Source organism: Mus caroli, unplaced genomic scaffold, assembly GCF_978045245.1.
Source record: "Mus caroli unplaced genomic scaffold, Mus_caroli_1 scaffold_16, whole genome shotgun sequence".
Classification (NCBI taxonomy): domain Eukaryota; kingdom Metazoa; phylum Chordata; class Mammalia; order Rodentia; family Muridae; genus Mus; species Mus caroli.
In genome coordinates this window covers 76,183,415-76,200,250 of record NW_028227271.1, presented here as the reverse complement: position 1 = coordinate 76,200,250, position 16,836 = coordinate 76,183,415, and the positions used below count along the sequence as shown (strand labels likewise).

General features: G+C 40.2%; 1 protein-coding gene across 3 annotated transcripts in view; it reads left to right on the top strand.

Moving 5' to 3' along the window:
- The window catches only part of Dnah5 (dynein axonemal heavy chain 5), a 255,115-nt gene that overhangs the window by 43,067 nt on the left and 195,212 nt on the right, over window positions 1–16,836 (top strand). For all 3 annotated transcript variants that reach the window (XM_085831340.1, XM_021183130.2, XM_085831338.1), the window contains 4 exons: window positions 1,014–1,220; window positions 5,607–5,778; window positions 10,087–10,232; window positions 15,832–15,994. In XM_085831340.1, the coding sequence (XP_085687466.1) occupies window positions 1,014–1,220; window positions 5,607–5,778; window positions 10,087–10,232; window positions 15,832–15,994 (688 nt within the window). The remainder of the gene's footprint in view (window positions 1–1,013; window positions 1,221–5,606; window positions 5,779–10,086; window positions 10,233–15,831; window positions 15,995–16,836) is intronic.

Here is a 16,836-nt window from a genome sequence, read left to right as displayed (position 1 = left end):
GTAGAGCATTGCTTAGCTTGCATGAGACATTGGGATTTATCCCTAGCAAACACACACACACACACACACACACTCAGGCACACACAGATACACATACTCAGACACACAAACACACACCGAGATACACACCTACCCACACAACACACACATACACACTCAGACATTTACACATATGCACACTCAGACACATACACTCACAGATACACACACATACAAAGACACATATACACACACTCAGACATGCACAGATATACACACAGACATGCAAACATACAGACACATATACACTGACGGGGGGGAGAGGGAGAGAGAGAGAGAGATTCTGAACGTGTTAGCAAATTCAAGTGTATCTGTTGAAGAACTCTTAAGCTTTATTTGGTTTTATTAATAGTGAATAAAGATGTAGCCCACAAATACTTGTGTTTCTTTGTATATTAGCAAGAAATAATAGTTGTGTATCTGTGTCCATTGAATTTCTAAATAAATAAAAAGCTGGGTTTGTAACTTTTATAACAAAATATAACTCATTAGGCATAAAGTGCTAAATATCTTTTTGGACCAATCTGTTTGATGTTCTGTAAGCTTCTAGTAGCTTATAGGCTATAAGCTTATAGACTTCCTGTTTATAGGCACCTCTTTCTTTAGGTTAGGGAAACTTTCCTATTAGCCTTAGGTTTAGTCTTTTCATAGTGTTCCAAATTCCCTGGGTGTTTTGTTTCAGAACTTTTAAAATTTAACCTTTTGAAATCACCGAGGCTTCTGCAGTGTCTACCTAAATGTCATGTGTGAGTTTCAAAAATGAAAAGAATACATTCAGTTGACTATGCAATATCACCACCAAGAACCTGAAGGGAATTTAGGAGAACAGTAGGTGACCCTAATGTCTGGGCTTTAGCAAGGTCAAGTCCAAGGGAGAATACTGAATAAGTGTTCACTAAAGCCCCGAAATGGTTTAGTCAGATACTGTGTGTACATTACACTCTTATACTAATAATGTTGACTTCTTCCCACAGATTGAAGAAATTCATGCAGGTCTTGAGGCTTCCTTATTGGTGAAGGCTCCAGGCACAGGGGAGTTGTTTGTGAACTTTGATCCTCAGATATTAGTCTTATTTAGAGAAACACAATGCATGTCCCAGCTGGGTCTACCTGTGTCACCGTTTGCAGCTGCCCTCTTCCAGAAGCGGGATATGTTCAAAAAGAATTTCAGTGACATGAAGGTAGAGCACATTTGCTTCCCCCTTGCTAGATGGCTCTAATGTACATTTATTCTTCTGTTTTATTTTTTCATTTGTTTTTATGTGCGTGAGCCCATGTGTGTATGTGCACATGGAGACCTAAGGTTGACGTCAACAATCATCTTTGATCACTCCCCCGCCTTACTCCTTGAGTCAGTGTCTATGAGTCAAGCCTGATGCTCACCAATATGACTAATATCTCTGGTTAACTTGCTGTGGGGATTTCCTGTTTCCATTGTCCAAGGCTGCAATTACAGGTGTGTTGACTTGTTTATATGGGTTCTTATGGACTGAATTCCAGCTCTTATGATTGAAGGTCTCAGCTTTAATTCTGACTGTTTTAGGAAGACATGGACAGGATGGTTTGGGGCTGAAATAAAAGGCATGGTTTCACTTATATTAAGTATTGTTCTTGTTTCTTGGTGGGTAGACAGTAATGGAATTTAACTGGGCTAAGCGTGCCAGTGAGAAGCCAATATTTGGTTGTGTAGCATTGATCCAGGATGGAGAATGAAGACAGTAGCTTGAGTAGAATGACCACAGAGTTTGGTTAGACAATAAAGGGTATGTCCATAGACATGTTAGGAAGGAACTCAAGGATTATTGAAGCAGGGCTACCATTCATGGCCAGTTTGTACTGAATACAACTTGCATAATAATATGCAGTGATTTTTGACTGTAAGCCTCATTTGTAGAGATGATAAAGGCTTGAAATAGCCTATTTTGTGGGCCCATTCAAATATGTGGTTCTTATCCTAAGTCCAAGATGACTTTTTGACATCCAGGTAGCCATGCTACCCATGCAATTAGATGTAGAAGTTTTGAATTCAGTAGAGCATTCACAGTTGGAGGTAAGCTTTTTAGAGGTAGCTTTCTAGACTGTAGCTAATATTAATGACCTTTTCCTGGATAAGACCTTTTAGGGAGGGACAGAGACAGAAGAGAGTAGAGGGCCATTGGGATAAACATAAAGTCATTCCAATATTACTGGGTCTAGTAGAAGTAGACAAGCCACAAAAAATAGGTGTGAACTTTGCGATAAGATTAAATCAAGTGTAAAGGAAGCCAAGAGTAAGGAAAGAATTACAGGGAAGGACTGACTACTCCTGACAAATATTGCTCAGAGGATGAAAAAGAAAAGTCCAAAGATACAGACTTGGTACCGGACCACATGCAAACTGTTACTAAAATGTCATAGAAAACCAGCTGAGGTGGTGTCTGCCGTAATCCTAGCACTGGAGAGTAGAGCAAGACCACCAGAAGTTTAGGATCATCCTTGACTTTGAGACAAATGTGAGGTCAGCCTAATATATGCAAGACCATGCCTCAAATCATGGTGATTAACATCGTATGATGGCACTATGATCGTGCACTTACATAGTGCCTTGTGATTTAAGCCTCTCTCATTTTCTCCCTCCCTACCGCTCTTCCTTCTCCTCTCCCTCCTTCACTTCAATGCACTGCAGATTGCATACGAAGCTGTGTGCATGCTAACAATGCTCTGCCACTCAGCTCTGTCCTCAGATCACCCTTCACGCCTGGAATTCAGACTGGTCTTGAACTTCTGGTTCATCTGTTTCAGTCTTTCTAGTAGCTGGGACTACAGACTTCTCCCTCCATTCTCAGTTCCTTTAAAGCCTTTTCATGGCAATTACTTAGTGTTGATTTTCTTACTACCATGTGAGATACATGGGGCAAAATACCATGTGGCTCATAGAAATTGTCAGAATCAATATTTCATAGCTAAGTGACAGAATCAGGACCAGAACCCAGAATTGTTCTTTATTGTCTTCTCACTACTCTCATTGTGTTAAAAAGTTAAAATCAGCCAGGGACAGATATTGTTCTAATCTGGACCCATAAAACACTAGTCAGCATGTTTTTATTCTCTTCACATTCTTTTGGGTCAGAAGAAAAATCCACCAGGCCACTTTACGTATTTATAAGAGCAATGCTTTCCTAAGAAACACACACACACACACACACACACACACTACTACTACTACTACTACTAATTTTCCCTACAGAGTCTTTCTCTGTTGCAGGTAACACACAACTTCAAAATATAGGAGCTTTTAGCAAACTTTTCATGGTTCTGTGCTAAAGGGTTTGAGCGGGTGTTGAATGTTGTATTCAGCTGGGATTGCAGACTGAGACTTCTCTATAAGAATTTCTGGTGTGGACTCCCCAGGCTAGAATACCTTATACCACTAGGAGCTAGGGCTACACTAAATAAAAGGGCCACATGGTCTCAATGGCAGCTCAGACAGCTCAGATGTCTCACAGGATCTTTCTGTTGACCCCTCCCACTTGGTTCTCTGAATACACACCCAGAGTCAGTGAAGGGTGCATAGGCCCAACTCCATGAGAGGAGTTGTGTAAAAGCCGCTACCGTTCCAACCAAAGTGTGAGCAAGCAAATTGCTATCTGGTTGGCATTTATGATGTCTTAGAGATGGAGTGAGTTAGAAGTCCCTGTGTGACATGGCTAGCTGGTGAATGCAGACTTATTGGGGAACTTGAGTCACATAAAGCTCTCCCTAGCTTCACAGTTACTGTACTGGGAATCTAGAATCTAACAGTTTCTACAGATATGCAAATGTATCTGACTGTTTGCTTTGTTCATCTTTTTTCTTGGAATATATTTGAAACTGCCAAGAGATGAGCTTGCGTGGGTTGTAGTGTGGTATATAGACTGTGAAACCAACAAATCCGGACCCAAAGCATTATCTCTGGGTGAATGACTACCTCCTAAGCCTCAGTTTCTCATTGATAAAAGGGACACAGATGGTACTTCCTGGGCTTAAAAGATTAAAGGTGAAGAGTAGAAAGCCTGCAGGATGCAGATCCTAAGGCCCATTTCCCCCACAATAGAATAAGTAATGGACATTGAAAAAAGAAAAGAGCAGTGAGCAGTGGCTAAAAGCTTTAGGAAACTCAGAAGCATCCGCTAATAGGATCATCAAGTGTAAGCTTTATTTTTCAAGTAGCTTTTGTGGAGAATGAAAGGGTCTTATGGAAACCATAGAAAAGCATTATAGAAAGTTTGAGCTCATTTGGGAGATGTTAGGTTTAACTGCCTTCTCAAAGCCTGCCAGGACTCCCTATACCCTTCTGACAGGGTCTGTACATTTATGAATATTAGTGTGACACTGCTATATATAGAATTTGGCAAAGGTATTCACCAGGGATCATGTACACCAATGAAAACATTTTTGGCAGACAATCATCTAATATCATTGTAATACCAATAGTTTCTGTACAAGCAAGAGTTTATTTTTATATTTATTTATTTATTTATTTATTTATTTATTTATTTATTTATTTGAGACAGGGTTTCTCTGTATAGCCCTGGCTGTCCTGGAACTCACTCTGTAGACCAGGCTGGCCTCTGCCTCCTAAGCTGGGATTAAAGGCATGGTGCCACCACACCAGGCACAAGTATGAATGTAAAACTGCCTTTAACAAGCACATTGATGTGCTATTGAAGGAGTGTGCACTATCAGGTGTATTTGAGAAGAACAGAATAGGAGATGACCTTGACTTTTCATGGAGAACTCAACCCCTTCCTCCCATTTCAGATCACAAATTCCTTTTCTGATAACAAGTAATGGGTTAGTCAAAGAGATGCTGATTGATCATGTCCTGTGTTGTAGATAATATTTCAAGGAAATTAGAAAAACCAGGTTAAAAATCTTTATCTTTGTATTCTTTATGCAGTTTCTCTTGACTTATGATGAGGTTGAAAGTACTGTAAGTAAATCATAATTCATTTATTGCATTTAAGTGACCACCGTGGCTTAGCCTGCTCTGCCTTGAGCGTGCCCACTGTTTTAGCCAAGTGATAGTATTTAGAGCCATGTGAAATCAACACTGGTTCTTGACTCTTCCTCTACCGTATGGGGCTTGCATCCAGATTTGGTTGATAGTTCTGTCTAGCAATGGCTTTCATGATACAGAGAACTGTGGTGGTGAATATGGTCTACAGGAGATGCTCAAAGAGCAGGATGTGCCCTGTTCCATTAAAACCAGAATGAGCGAGCCCTCTGAGGCACTGTTATACTGTTCCTGTAACTTTACATAGTTTAGAAAAGTTACTGGACTTTTCTCATTTTGGGCTGGGTAGATGCCAAGAAATGATCCTCAATTTCATTTTGATTCTCAATTCTATCTTACTGGGTTAGGATTTGGTGGGCGTGGAGAAAGTATGTATCAGTCATCTGTTTTATTTTGTTTGCAACACTTTTCCTGCCAGGATGTTAGATCACAAGAGTTTGACCAAAATCAAAAGTTATCTCTCTTAGGTAAAATTACTAATAGATATTAAAAGTGACTCGGAAACTGGCTACTTAACCACATTCCATTGCAGATGATGCTGTCTGAATACCAGAGAGTGAAGTCGAAAATGCCTCCTGCCATTGAGCAGTTGATGTTTCCGCACCTGGCTAGAGTGGATGAAGCCCTCCAGCCGGGCCTGGCTGTCCTGACTTGGACGTCCCTGAATATTGGGGCCTATTTAGAAAATGCCTTTGCAAAGATCAGTGAGTGTGTCTACAAGCTTTTTACTCCTCAGTTTCAAGAGCTTGGTTCTTATTGCCCACTAGATAATTTGTTATTAAATATTCTGTTCTAAATAATGAAATGAGAAATAAGGCTCAAAAGTCCCACAGTGAACAACAGCTAAGTATAAGGAGTCCAGGAATTTCTTAGAAACTCTAAATATTTGTTATTTACTTTTATTCCCTGAGGTTTTTCCATGTAATTTTGTTGACTCTTATTTGCAATTTTTAGTATCCAAATGATTTTTAAGGCCATTTAACTTCTGTGCTAATTTTTAAATCTCTCTCCTTCCTTTTGCCACCTCTCTCTCTTTTCATCTTCTCCTCTTCCTATTCTTCCTCATTATCCTTATGTCTTAGATCGAACTCAGAGCTCTGTGTACATACAGTAAACAACTGCTCTACCCCTGAGCTCTCCTGCAGACTCCTCAGCAGTTTAGGGGATCTAGTTTTGGATGCAGCAAAGTGCTGAAGGACAGGGCATTTGGAATGAGAAGGGTTTAAGCAAGTGTTGGTTTTCTGTAACTAGGGAGCAGTGCTTAAAACATATGTAAGAAGTCACACTCTGTTGGATCCTGTTTCCCAGAATAAGCCAGCAATGCCGCAAACAAAAAACAACAAACAAAACAAAACAAACAGAAAAATGGGGTTCAAAAAGAGCTACAAAAAAGTCCATCTGGATGTTAAACAGTTGGAAATATTTGTTTTTACATAAGGTTTTCACAGTCTTTCACTGTCCAAAAGTGAACTCTTTCATGAGATACTTCCCAGAGTTCATAGGTGCCTTCTAGAACATACTAGCTCTATATCTCCTATGTAAAAAGGGACATACAGACTGGAACAAAATGGTAGAATATTTTTTTAATAAAAATTTATTCACTTAGTATATGTAGTACATTGTAGCTGTCTTCAGACATACCAGAAGAGGGCATCAGATCTCATTACAGATTGTGGTGAGCCATCATGTGGTTGCTGGGAATTGGACTTAGGACCTCCAGAAGAACAGTCAGTGCTCTTAACTGCTGAGCCATCTCTCCAGCCTGGATTTTTTTTTTAAATGAGAATTTTTTATTCTTTCCCCCAAACTAGTGTTATCTGTCATTTCTTCTTCATGACCCAGCTTTGTCTGTGTTTTATAGCCTGGGATAAGATCTTTGCTCTGACTACATTATCTCAGGTCCACCTTCTCCCAGGGCCTCTGTTGTACTGATGGCTGGGACCAGAGGTTCTGTATTGTACAAGTCTCCCAGTGGTGTAACTCAATTCCATCTTTCTCCTAAGCTGACTGCAAAGGGCTTAAATCCCAGCCTATTTCTTCTTCTGTTTCTTTTCTGTCAATCTGGTGTTGGAAGTGCTCTAGTACTTACAGAATCCTAATTGCATAATTTATATCACTTCACTTCTCTGACCTTTTTCCTGACCCATTTTATCACGTTACTTCTTCTCTGGGTTGCGTTTTCTTGGGATTCCCTTCTAGGTAACTCCTGTGATACTCTCTGTCTCTCTTTGTATGTCTCTGTCTCTCTTTGTATGTCTCTGTCTCTCTTTGTATGCCTCCGTCTCTTTGTCTCCCCTGAAATATTGGCTTATTGATAACTTTAATAACTAGGATCTTGTCTTCTCAGTACATGTCTTACTGCACCTTCCAAATAACTATATACTACTTAATATGTGCTAATTTAGCAAGCACATTTTAATCAAGAATATTTGAGGAGCAAGCTAATAAGCAGTACTTGCCCATAACTTTTGCTTCAGTTCCTCCACCCAGCTTCCTGTCTTTTTCTTTGTTTGTTTGGTTGGTTTGGTTTTTTGAGACAAGGTTTCTCTGTGTAGTCCTGGCTGTCTTGGAACTCACTCTGTAGACCAGCTGGCTTTGAACTCAGAAATCTGCCTGCCCCTGCCTCCCAAGTGCTGGGACTAAAGGCGTGCGCCACCACTGCCCAGCCCAGCTTCCTGTCTTAAGTTCCCTGGATAATGGACTACAAGCTCTTAGATGAAATAAACCCTGACCTCTTAAGTTGCTTTTGGTCATGATGTTTATCGCAGCCGTAGAAAACCTACCTAAGACAGTTGCATACTTTTCCTTGCTTAAGTGGGAACTAGTTTCAAACATAAAATTTAACAGAGTTGTTTTTGCATATCTATGAAGTGTATTTTAGGCCCACTAGAGTTTGCAATGGGATAGGGAAAGGTGCAAAATTAGATAGCCATCGCATTAGGAGGGTGGAGAAAGCTATGTACTAGTTTTTAAAAGGATCCTCAATTTAAAGGTTAGAGAGGAACAATCCGGAGATGCTAAACGGCATCTAGTGTTGAACAGATAGAAGCAATAAAGATGACTTTCCTTGCCTCAAAACCAATATTCTTTCCAAAGTAGCTCTCCGTAGGAAATATAACAAGAGTAAATGAGCTAAAATCTCTAAGGAGGCATTTATAAGGTATATAAAGCCTTCATAGTGAGAGTTATCACAATCAAATTAGAACAGGCTGCTAAGGTAGTCTTTAGCAGTATTTTCCCTAGAGAGGAATTAGGATTAGAGCATTAGCAATTTGGATATTTTATTAGATGCTAGCTAGAGAGAAGTAGATAGGGTCTAAAGAAATCCTAATTCTCTTTTTAAAATTGTGTTTTCTTTTTATAACTTAAACAAAGAAGATAATGAAGAACAAAATTGAGCATCATTCTAGATATAGCCATTGTAGTTGGGCACTTCCTGGTCCACAGTTCTCTGTACTTTGACCATTTGTGGCTTCCTATGATGCTCTCAATTTGCTGCTTAGAGAAGCTGCTTTCATGAGATTAAACAAACTGTCTTAAGTCTCAAGAACGGTTAGATTCTTCATTGGAATACGTGAGCCAACACAATCACAGGGGTCAGAAATCCAAAGAGTCTCATGGCTAAAATCAAAGCATCTTCAGAGAAGGTTCTTCCCAGAAACTCTACAGAGTAACCTTTCTGGATTTTACTGGCTTCCTACATCTGTAGGGAATGATCATGTATGCTCAGAGCTAGCTGTGTCTCATGGCCAACCTGTTTTCTCTCGGCCCTTCTCCATCCATAGTTGTGTTCTTCTCTATCTCAGTTTAACCTTTCACAGCTTCCTCTTGTAAGGTCCTTATGACAACTCTGCCTACATAATCCAGAAGTCTCCTAATCTCAAGGTACTTAATACGGTTGCAAAGTCCCCTTTGTCCTGTAAGGCAATATTCCGAGAGGATTAGGGGTCTCCTTGGCAATTTTTTTTCAACTTTTCACAAATGTCTTTGAAGTTGTTGTGAAGAATCAGGGAAACACAAGATTTCTGTTGTGTGCACTCACTTAAGCAGAAGTGTTGGTTCTTTATGCATTGAATAATATCAGGAAGAATCAACTGGCATATTGAGCACTTGCCTGAATGAATTGGCTTGAAAATTATTGAACTTTAGGTAGTGAAGGTATGGATTTAAGGAAGAGTCAAAAGTAGCAGAATTTCATTTCAATCACAGTTATGGAAGGCTCCCTTTGGAATGGGTGCTGACAGAAAGGTTCAAGATGTAATGATGGAAACATGAATTATCAAAGGAGCAGACACAAACATGGCAAACATGATGCGCATAAAGATGGGAGAATGATCAGGCCATAGGGAATCTAGGACCAGGGAACTCTTTCCATGCAGTCACGGTGCCCTCCTGAGAAGATGAATCAGAGCCTAGCAGACTGGGGAGCTGGAAACTGTTAAAGGAGGAACAGTCTACAACAGCCACATGTGTAACAGCCAAAAGTACCAAGGACACTATGTTGCTTATAATAAGAATGACCCTCATAGGCTCGTGCATTTGAATGAAAGCATTCACATTTTTTTTTTTAATATAGTTGGCCATAGTTGGTGGAACTGTTTGGGAAGGATTGGGAAATGTGACCTTTTTTGGAGGTGTCTCACTGAGGCTGGGTTTGGAGGTTTCAGAAACCCATGGCATTCCTAGCATGCTTTCTGTGCCCCCCTCTGACTAGAGCATGTGTCTCAATATGCAAGCTCTTAGCTACTGCTCCAGCACTATTCCTGACTACCTTTTTTCCATGTTCCCCACCACGATAATCACCAACCCACTCTCTGAAACTGTAAGAAAGCCCTCCCTTTCTTCTATAAGTTGCTGTGGTCATAGTGTCTTTTTACAGTAATAGAAAGGTAACTAAGACAAACATGTATAACCTATGCATCTTTAACCCTGACGTCCCTGCTATCAACCAATCTTGTGTCCATGTCTGAGGAAATGCTTCACTAATCTATCATTTTGCTTTTTTCCCAAAGAGGACCTGGAGCTGCTGCTTGACCGGGTCAATGACTTGATTGAGTTCCGCATCCATGCCATCCTGGAGGAAATGAGTAACATGGCTCTTTGTCAGCTGCCTCAGGATGATCCCCTGACTTGTGAAGAATTCCTCCAAATGACAAAGGTTAGCAGAACACTGATTTAAAAAAAGAAAAAAAAAACTTTCTGGAATTAAGGTTTTAAAATATAAAAGGAATATTTGAAGCATAAATTAGGAATGAAAAAAAAAATCTTCCTCTCCATGATAGATGTGATTCAAATGTAGAGCCATCTGACAAAAGGAAGATAAAGAAAATGCTATCGCAGCAGCTACTGATAATTTACCTCCTTTCAGATCAGCTAGAGGGGGCGTTGCTGTGATATATGTTTCTAATTTTTCTATGTTTTATGGAGGGCAGAGTTATTTTTCTTTTTCTGAAGAGCTTCAGTAAGCAAGGGTTAATTATGAAGTAGCTGGGCGCAGCTTCTGGGCAAGCTGTCTTCCTCAAGCACCTCCCTAGAGCTCTTTCAATACCAGTATTGTGTAGCATAGAGTTCTGGACTCCTTCCCAGCAACACTGGGAAATATCAGAGGCTTGTGTTTAAACTACTCAGAGCAGAGACGGTATTTACAGGTTTATGACACATCAATATATGAAAAGAATCCCCTCAGAAGGTCTCCATGATTTCCCAAACATCCTTGCAAATGGAGTGCTTTCTTTTTACATGAGGACCAAGCTACTGTCAGAGAGGATCTATACTTTTCAGGAATGACACATTGGCTTTATTTACAACATTCCCTGTGGGTATTCTGGTGATAGGCACTCTTCAATAGTGGCTTTATTATTGTTGGTCAGTAATGCTTACTGGAGGACCCATGACATCCCTGTCAGCTTGAAGCTGCACTAGAGATGGGACTTATCACCGAGACAGAGTGAAAGCCACAGTTAGATAATGCAGGAGGCAGGTAGAGTCTGGAGGAAACCTTGCACAACCTTTCTCTTTCTAGTGGGGACTCATGGGAAACTCTTTTTACTCACCTGTCTGTTAACAATTAAACTATGGCAATTCAAGAGCAAGCTTTTTGCCCAGGGAAGTTCAATGCTTGACTGCTTGACACTAAAAAGTTCTTTTTAAAAAAAATTTAAATCTTACTTTATATCATCTGCATGTGTGTATGTGTGTGTGTGTGTGTGTGTGTGTGTGTGTGTGTGTGTGTGAGTGTGTGTAGGGGGGGCATACACAGAGGGCATCAGGTTTCTGGAGCTGAACTCTTATGTCCTCTCTTGGCCTGAACTCTGAACTCTGGAAGATCAACAAGCCTTCTTATCCACTGAGCCATTCCCTCCATCCCCAATGCTATGAGTTTTTATTGGCTTCTGTCACCATGACACACTCTGCTTTACACGAAAAGGCTCAGAGTCTTAGAAGGAATGGAGTATATTTGGTATAAACCATGCTCTTTACAGAAGTATTCTAGTCACAGAATCCATGTTTCTCAGCCAGTCAGCAGTGAGAACCCACCTGAGTCTGCTCTCTGTGGAAGAGGAGGGTTTCACACTCACAGGCAACCCTTTAAGAGGACCAGGCATTTGGTGTTAAAACCTTTGTGCTTTATTTGGTAAACTGCAATCTACATTAGGGTTGCCCACATTTTAGAATTCTGTTTGCCCGTCTCACAAAGCTTTTTAAATTTTTTTCCTGCTGGTTTTTAAGTTCCCTCCTCATCATAAGAGAGAGCACTCAGTTCTGTGGTTTATGTCAAGTTTTATATTTTAAAAATAGAGAAATAAGCATTTATACCAATCGTATCACCATTGGTTTTTATGATTTTCATGACTCTTATTGTACTTGCTGCAGGCTTGCATACTGCTTTTATGCTTTGCCTCTTAGCTAGTATTTCTTTGCAATCTATCTATCATCTATCTATATTTTTTCATGTCACTATATGGCTTTCATGGGCACACGTAAGTGATACCTTCATAACATTTTATTGAGATGATATATATTGCTTCTTACTACTGGACATTAAATGGCTTCCAAGATTGTCAATTTTGCCAAGAGCTGTAATAAATATCTATGTATAAATTTTTTTTTGGTCTTTAGGACCATTGCCTCCAAATAGGATTATTGTATCATATTGTTTAGTTTCATTTCACAGCTCTTTGTAGTTATAGACAAATTGCTTTTCAAAGGAAAATCCCAATGTATAATGCCATAATACAGTGATACCAATTTCACTACCCTCTGACAAATACTGTTTATTATATTTTATTAATTTCAGTTTGAATAGCAAAATCATAAATCTAAATTAATCTGTATTTTGACTACCAGTATAGGTGAGTGCTTTCGGTTGACTGATTTCTACAAATTGTTTGTTTTATATTTTTAATTTTCTTCATTTATTTATCTATTGTTTTTAAATTCTTAATTCTTTTGTTTTTGAGAATAAAATATAATTACAACATTTGCCCATTCCTTTTCTCACTCCAAATACTTCTAGACATTCCTTCTTGCTCTCTTTCAAATTTATGGCTCTCCTTTCATTAATTATTACATATATATATGTATACATTTATAGACACACACACACACACATACACACACATATATAATCTAATGACATAAATATAGTGTGCTCAGTATGTATAGTGTCCATTATGTGTATATTTCAGGGCTGACTGTTTGGTTTTGAGAAACCAATCAGTGTGCTCTTCCCTGGGGAAGAACTACAGCTGCTTGTAGTTCTTTGTGTTGAGTTGTCCTGCTCTCTTCCTTGCACAACTGCTTGTAGTCCTTTGGGTTGAGTTGGGGGCCTCTTGGGCTTTTCTCTTTCCATGTGAACTGTTTGGTAAAGAAGGGGATGTTGGGAACTCAAAGACAGAGCCTTTGGACACTTTTTTATGCCTGTTGTCACCGTGTAGATGGGTCACTGAGAGTGGCAGGTGTTGGAGGGAGCATCTTTGGTGTTGTGTGACAGGAACATTTGGATGAATCCATCATTACTCTGTCCTCATTCTGTTTGTTCTGTTTTATTAATTTGTATGTTGTTGCACTTGTATAATTAGGTCTTCTATTAGAAAGAGTTGATGGCTTTGAATGATCTTGGAGTGATAGTGTTAGTCACTGAGAGTTGTTTCCCAGAACACACAGTAGAAAGGAGTTCTGGGATTGCAAATACATACTCCTGCTGCTGAGCAGACGTGAGCAACTGTGAGGAAGTCAGCTGAAGATTTCTTTCGTGGGAGACCTGGTCTTGAGAATGGGAGATGATATGGTCCATTTTGAGCCTCTCCAACATAGAGTCAAATGCCTCAAAAATAATTTAAAAATATTAAGAATCTCTTAGAGGACAATTGATTTAGAATGAGGCTTCCTGATTGAGTGTCATTTGATAGTTTTCTTTTTCTTTTTAGAAATTTATTTTTTGGTTATTTTATTTCTTTACATTTCAAATTTTATCCCCCTCCCTGGTTTCCCCTCTGCAAAGCCCCTATCCCATGCCCCTTTCCCTTCCTTCTATGAGGGTGCTCCCTCCACTCCCACCTCCCTGCCCTGGCATTCCCCTACACTGGGGCATCCATTGAGCCTTCACAGGACCAAGGGCCTCTCCTCCCATTGATGCCTGGCAAGGCCATCCTCTGCTACATATGCAGCTGGAGCCATGGATCCCTCCATTTGTACTCTTTGGTTGGTGGTTTAGTCCCTGGGAGGTCTGGGGGGGTGTGGTTGGTTGATATTGTTGTTCTTCCTATGGGATTGCAAACCTGTTTAGCTCCTTCAGTCCTTTCTCTAACTCTTCCATTGGGACCCTTTGCTCAGTCCAATGGTTGGCTATGAACATCCACCTCTGTATTTGTCAGTATCTTGCAGAACCTCTGAGGAGACAGCTATATCAGGCTCCTGTCAGCAAGCACTTCTTGGTATCTTCAATAGTGTTTGGACTTCCTTAGTTCTGAACACTGCTCTTAATACTTTCATAGAGTACATCACATAGAGTACATGCAACTACATAAACTATTTTTAATTTATTCTTAGAAAATTTCATACATGTTATAATGCATCTTAATCATATCCATACCAGCTTCATTCCTCAAACTCCCCTGGTCCCTCTTCAAGTCATTTACAAAATATCACACTGAGTCCAATCAACATTGCCCATATGCACATGTCTGTGGGATAATCCACTAGGACACAGGCAACCTGCCAATGGCCACTCCTCAAGGAAAACCGACTCTCCCTTCCCCAGTAGCTATCAAATGTCCTCAGCTAGGGATGGGGCCAGAGGAGGTTCTCCCTCTCCTTGCTGGACATCTTAACTGGCTTGGTAGGTATAGGTATCTACAATTGTTTTGAGTTTATGTGTTTAATAGTCATACCATGTATATCAATAGACCAGCATCTCACAGCACTACTCCCTATCTTCTGGCTTCAAAAACAAAACAAAATAAGACCGGGTAAAGATTTATAGTTAGGTGAAGTTGAGTTAAGTGAACTTATTATTTGATATTTTTCTTGGTAATGACTAAGTTTAAAAGTTTGTTCTACATATTAATAGCATTAAAATGTCTCATGGCCTGCAGAAAAGGGGTGGGTAGAAGTCAAGAGTGCTGAGTGAGGAGGTATCAAAACCATGAACTATTGGATGTGGACAGTTCATGAACATGTTGGCCCCTCGATGTATATATCAATGTAAATTGAAGTGGACTTGGAAATGGTGACTGACTGACAAAGTCTACATTCACTGGGCTCTCCCTCAAGTAGGTGATAAAAGAGACACTTCTGTGAGTTTACCTATCTTTATGTAAATCTACCACAGTGCTTCATATTGTGTTACATCTGCCTTGTTCCACTTCTGAGAAATGTACAACCTAGCTGAAGTGAGTGTAGATCTGAAATGAAGTACATGGCAGTGGCTTGTCACAAATGATGAGACTGGAAGACAACTGGAGAGAGCAGGTTCACATCACATGAAGGGCAGATTCACATCATGTGAAGGGTAGATTCACATCATATGATGGGAATTCCAGGGGACAAGACACTGCTGACAGCTTTGGGAGTAGCTTCTTCCATGCTGGGGAAAAAAAACCAAAAAATTAAAAACTAACAACGAACTAACAAATAATGAACTAACTAACTAACTAACTAACTAACTAACTAACTAACTATAACTAACTAACACCCTGCAGCTTTGGTCTATTTGCCTGGGTCCAGTTAGGTCTCTTATCTTTAATGCTTTCTTCTTGGGGTACCTGGTTGGGTGAATGTGGAGTATGTTGCTGTTTAGTTACTTTCTCGGTCACTGTGATAAAATATCACTACAAAAGCCACTTAAAGGGGGAAGGGCTTACTGTGGGTGACAGTTGCAGGTTACAGTGCACCCTGGCAGGGCAGTCAGAGCATCAGGAACTGGAGGCAGCTGTCCATGTCACTGTCACAGTCGAGAAGTAAGAGGTTTTGGATGTTTATGTTCGGCTCAGGTTCTTCACTTTTACATCGTGTAGGGTTCAAGCCTAGGGAATGGAACTACCTACTGTAGACAGATTTCCCTCCCCAATGTAATTCTAGATCTCAAGCTGGCCATTGAGATTAATCACCACAGTGTGAAGCCATCAATGAAGCTAAAGTATCAGTTGAAGGCCAGATCTGTGCTCTTTCTGCACTTCCTGACGAACTTTCAGGAGCTAGCTAAAGACACGTGGCCAAGACACGTGACCATCATCTTTCGTCCTTCTTGCCCTTAGGATCTCTGTGTGAGTGGTGCGCAGCTACTCCATTTTAAAAGCTCCCTTGTGGAGGAAGCAGTCAACGAGCTAATAAACATGTTACTGGATGTGGATGTACAACCTGAAGAAGCAGCGGAAAACGTCTGCCATGAGAACGCCAGTCCTAGCGGTGGCACTTCAGGTGAGAGATGAGGGAGGCTTTTTTTGTTTCCAGGATATTCACTGAAAACTAAAATTTAAATTTTTATACTTCTATAAATACCACCTCGTTTATACTGATACCTATGAATCTGAAATTATGATTCTGCACAAATGGCTCGGTTGCTTATCCTAAATATTTTGTGTCAAACTATACAAACATTTTCCTATAGAGAGGAGGTGGGGGAAGATGTCAAGTTTTTAGGACTATTGTTGGGAGAGAACAAACTAGAATACAGGTCTCTGAGGCCCAGTGTAGTTTTAATTAATTGGTTATTTATTTATTTACATTTCGAATGTTTTCCCCCTTCCCAGTTTTTCTTCTACAAACCGCCATCTCCTTCCCCTGTCCCCTGCTGCTATAAGGGTGCTGCCCATTCTCCCACCCACTCCTGCCTCCCCGCCCTAGCATTCCCCTACACTGGGTCATCGAGCCTTCACAGGATCAAGGGGTTTCTCTCCCACTGATGCCAGATAAGGCTATCCTCTGCTACATATCCAGCTGGAGAAAGGGGTCCCTCTATGTGTGTACTCTTTAGTTGGTGGTTTAGTCCTTGAGAGTTTTTTTTTTGGGGGGGGGTTCTGGTTGGTTGATGTTGTTCTTCTTATGGGGTTGCAAACTCCTTCACTAGTGTAACTTTTAATCTGCATTCCTGGATCTGTTATTGGCTGTTTTCTCATGTGGAGATGATCTCTATTGGGCCAACTTATGCCCCCATTTCTTCTTCCTGTTCTTCTGTGACCTCACTTTCTCAGACAAGGCATTTAATTGATATTGAGCTTGCATGTAATTTATCTTAGTTTTCTCCCTGTAATGTAATGGAT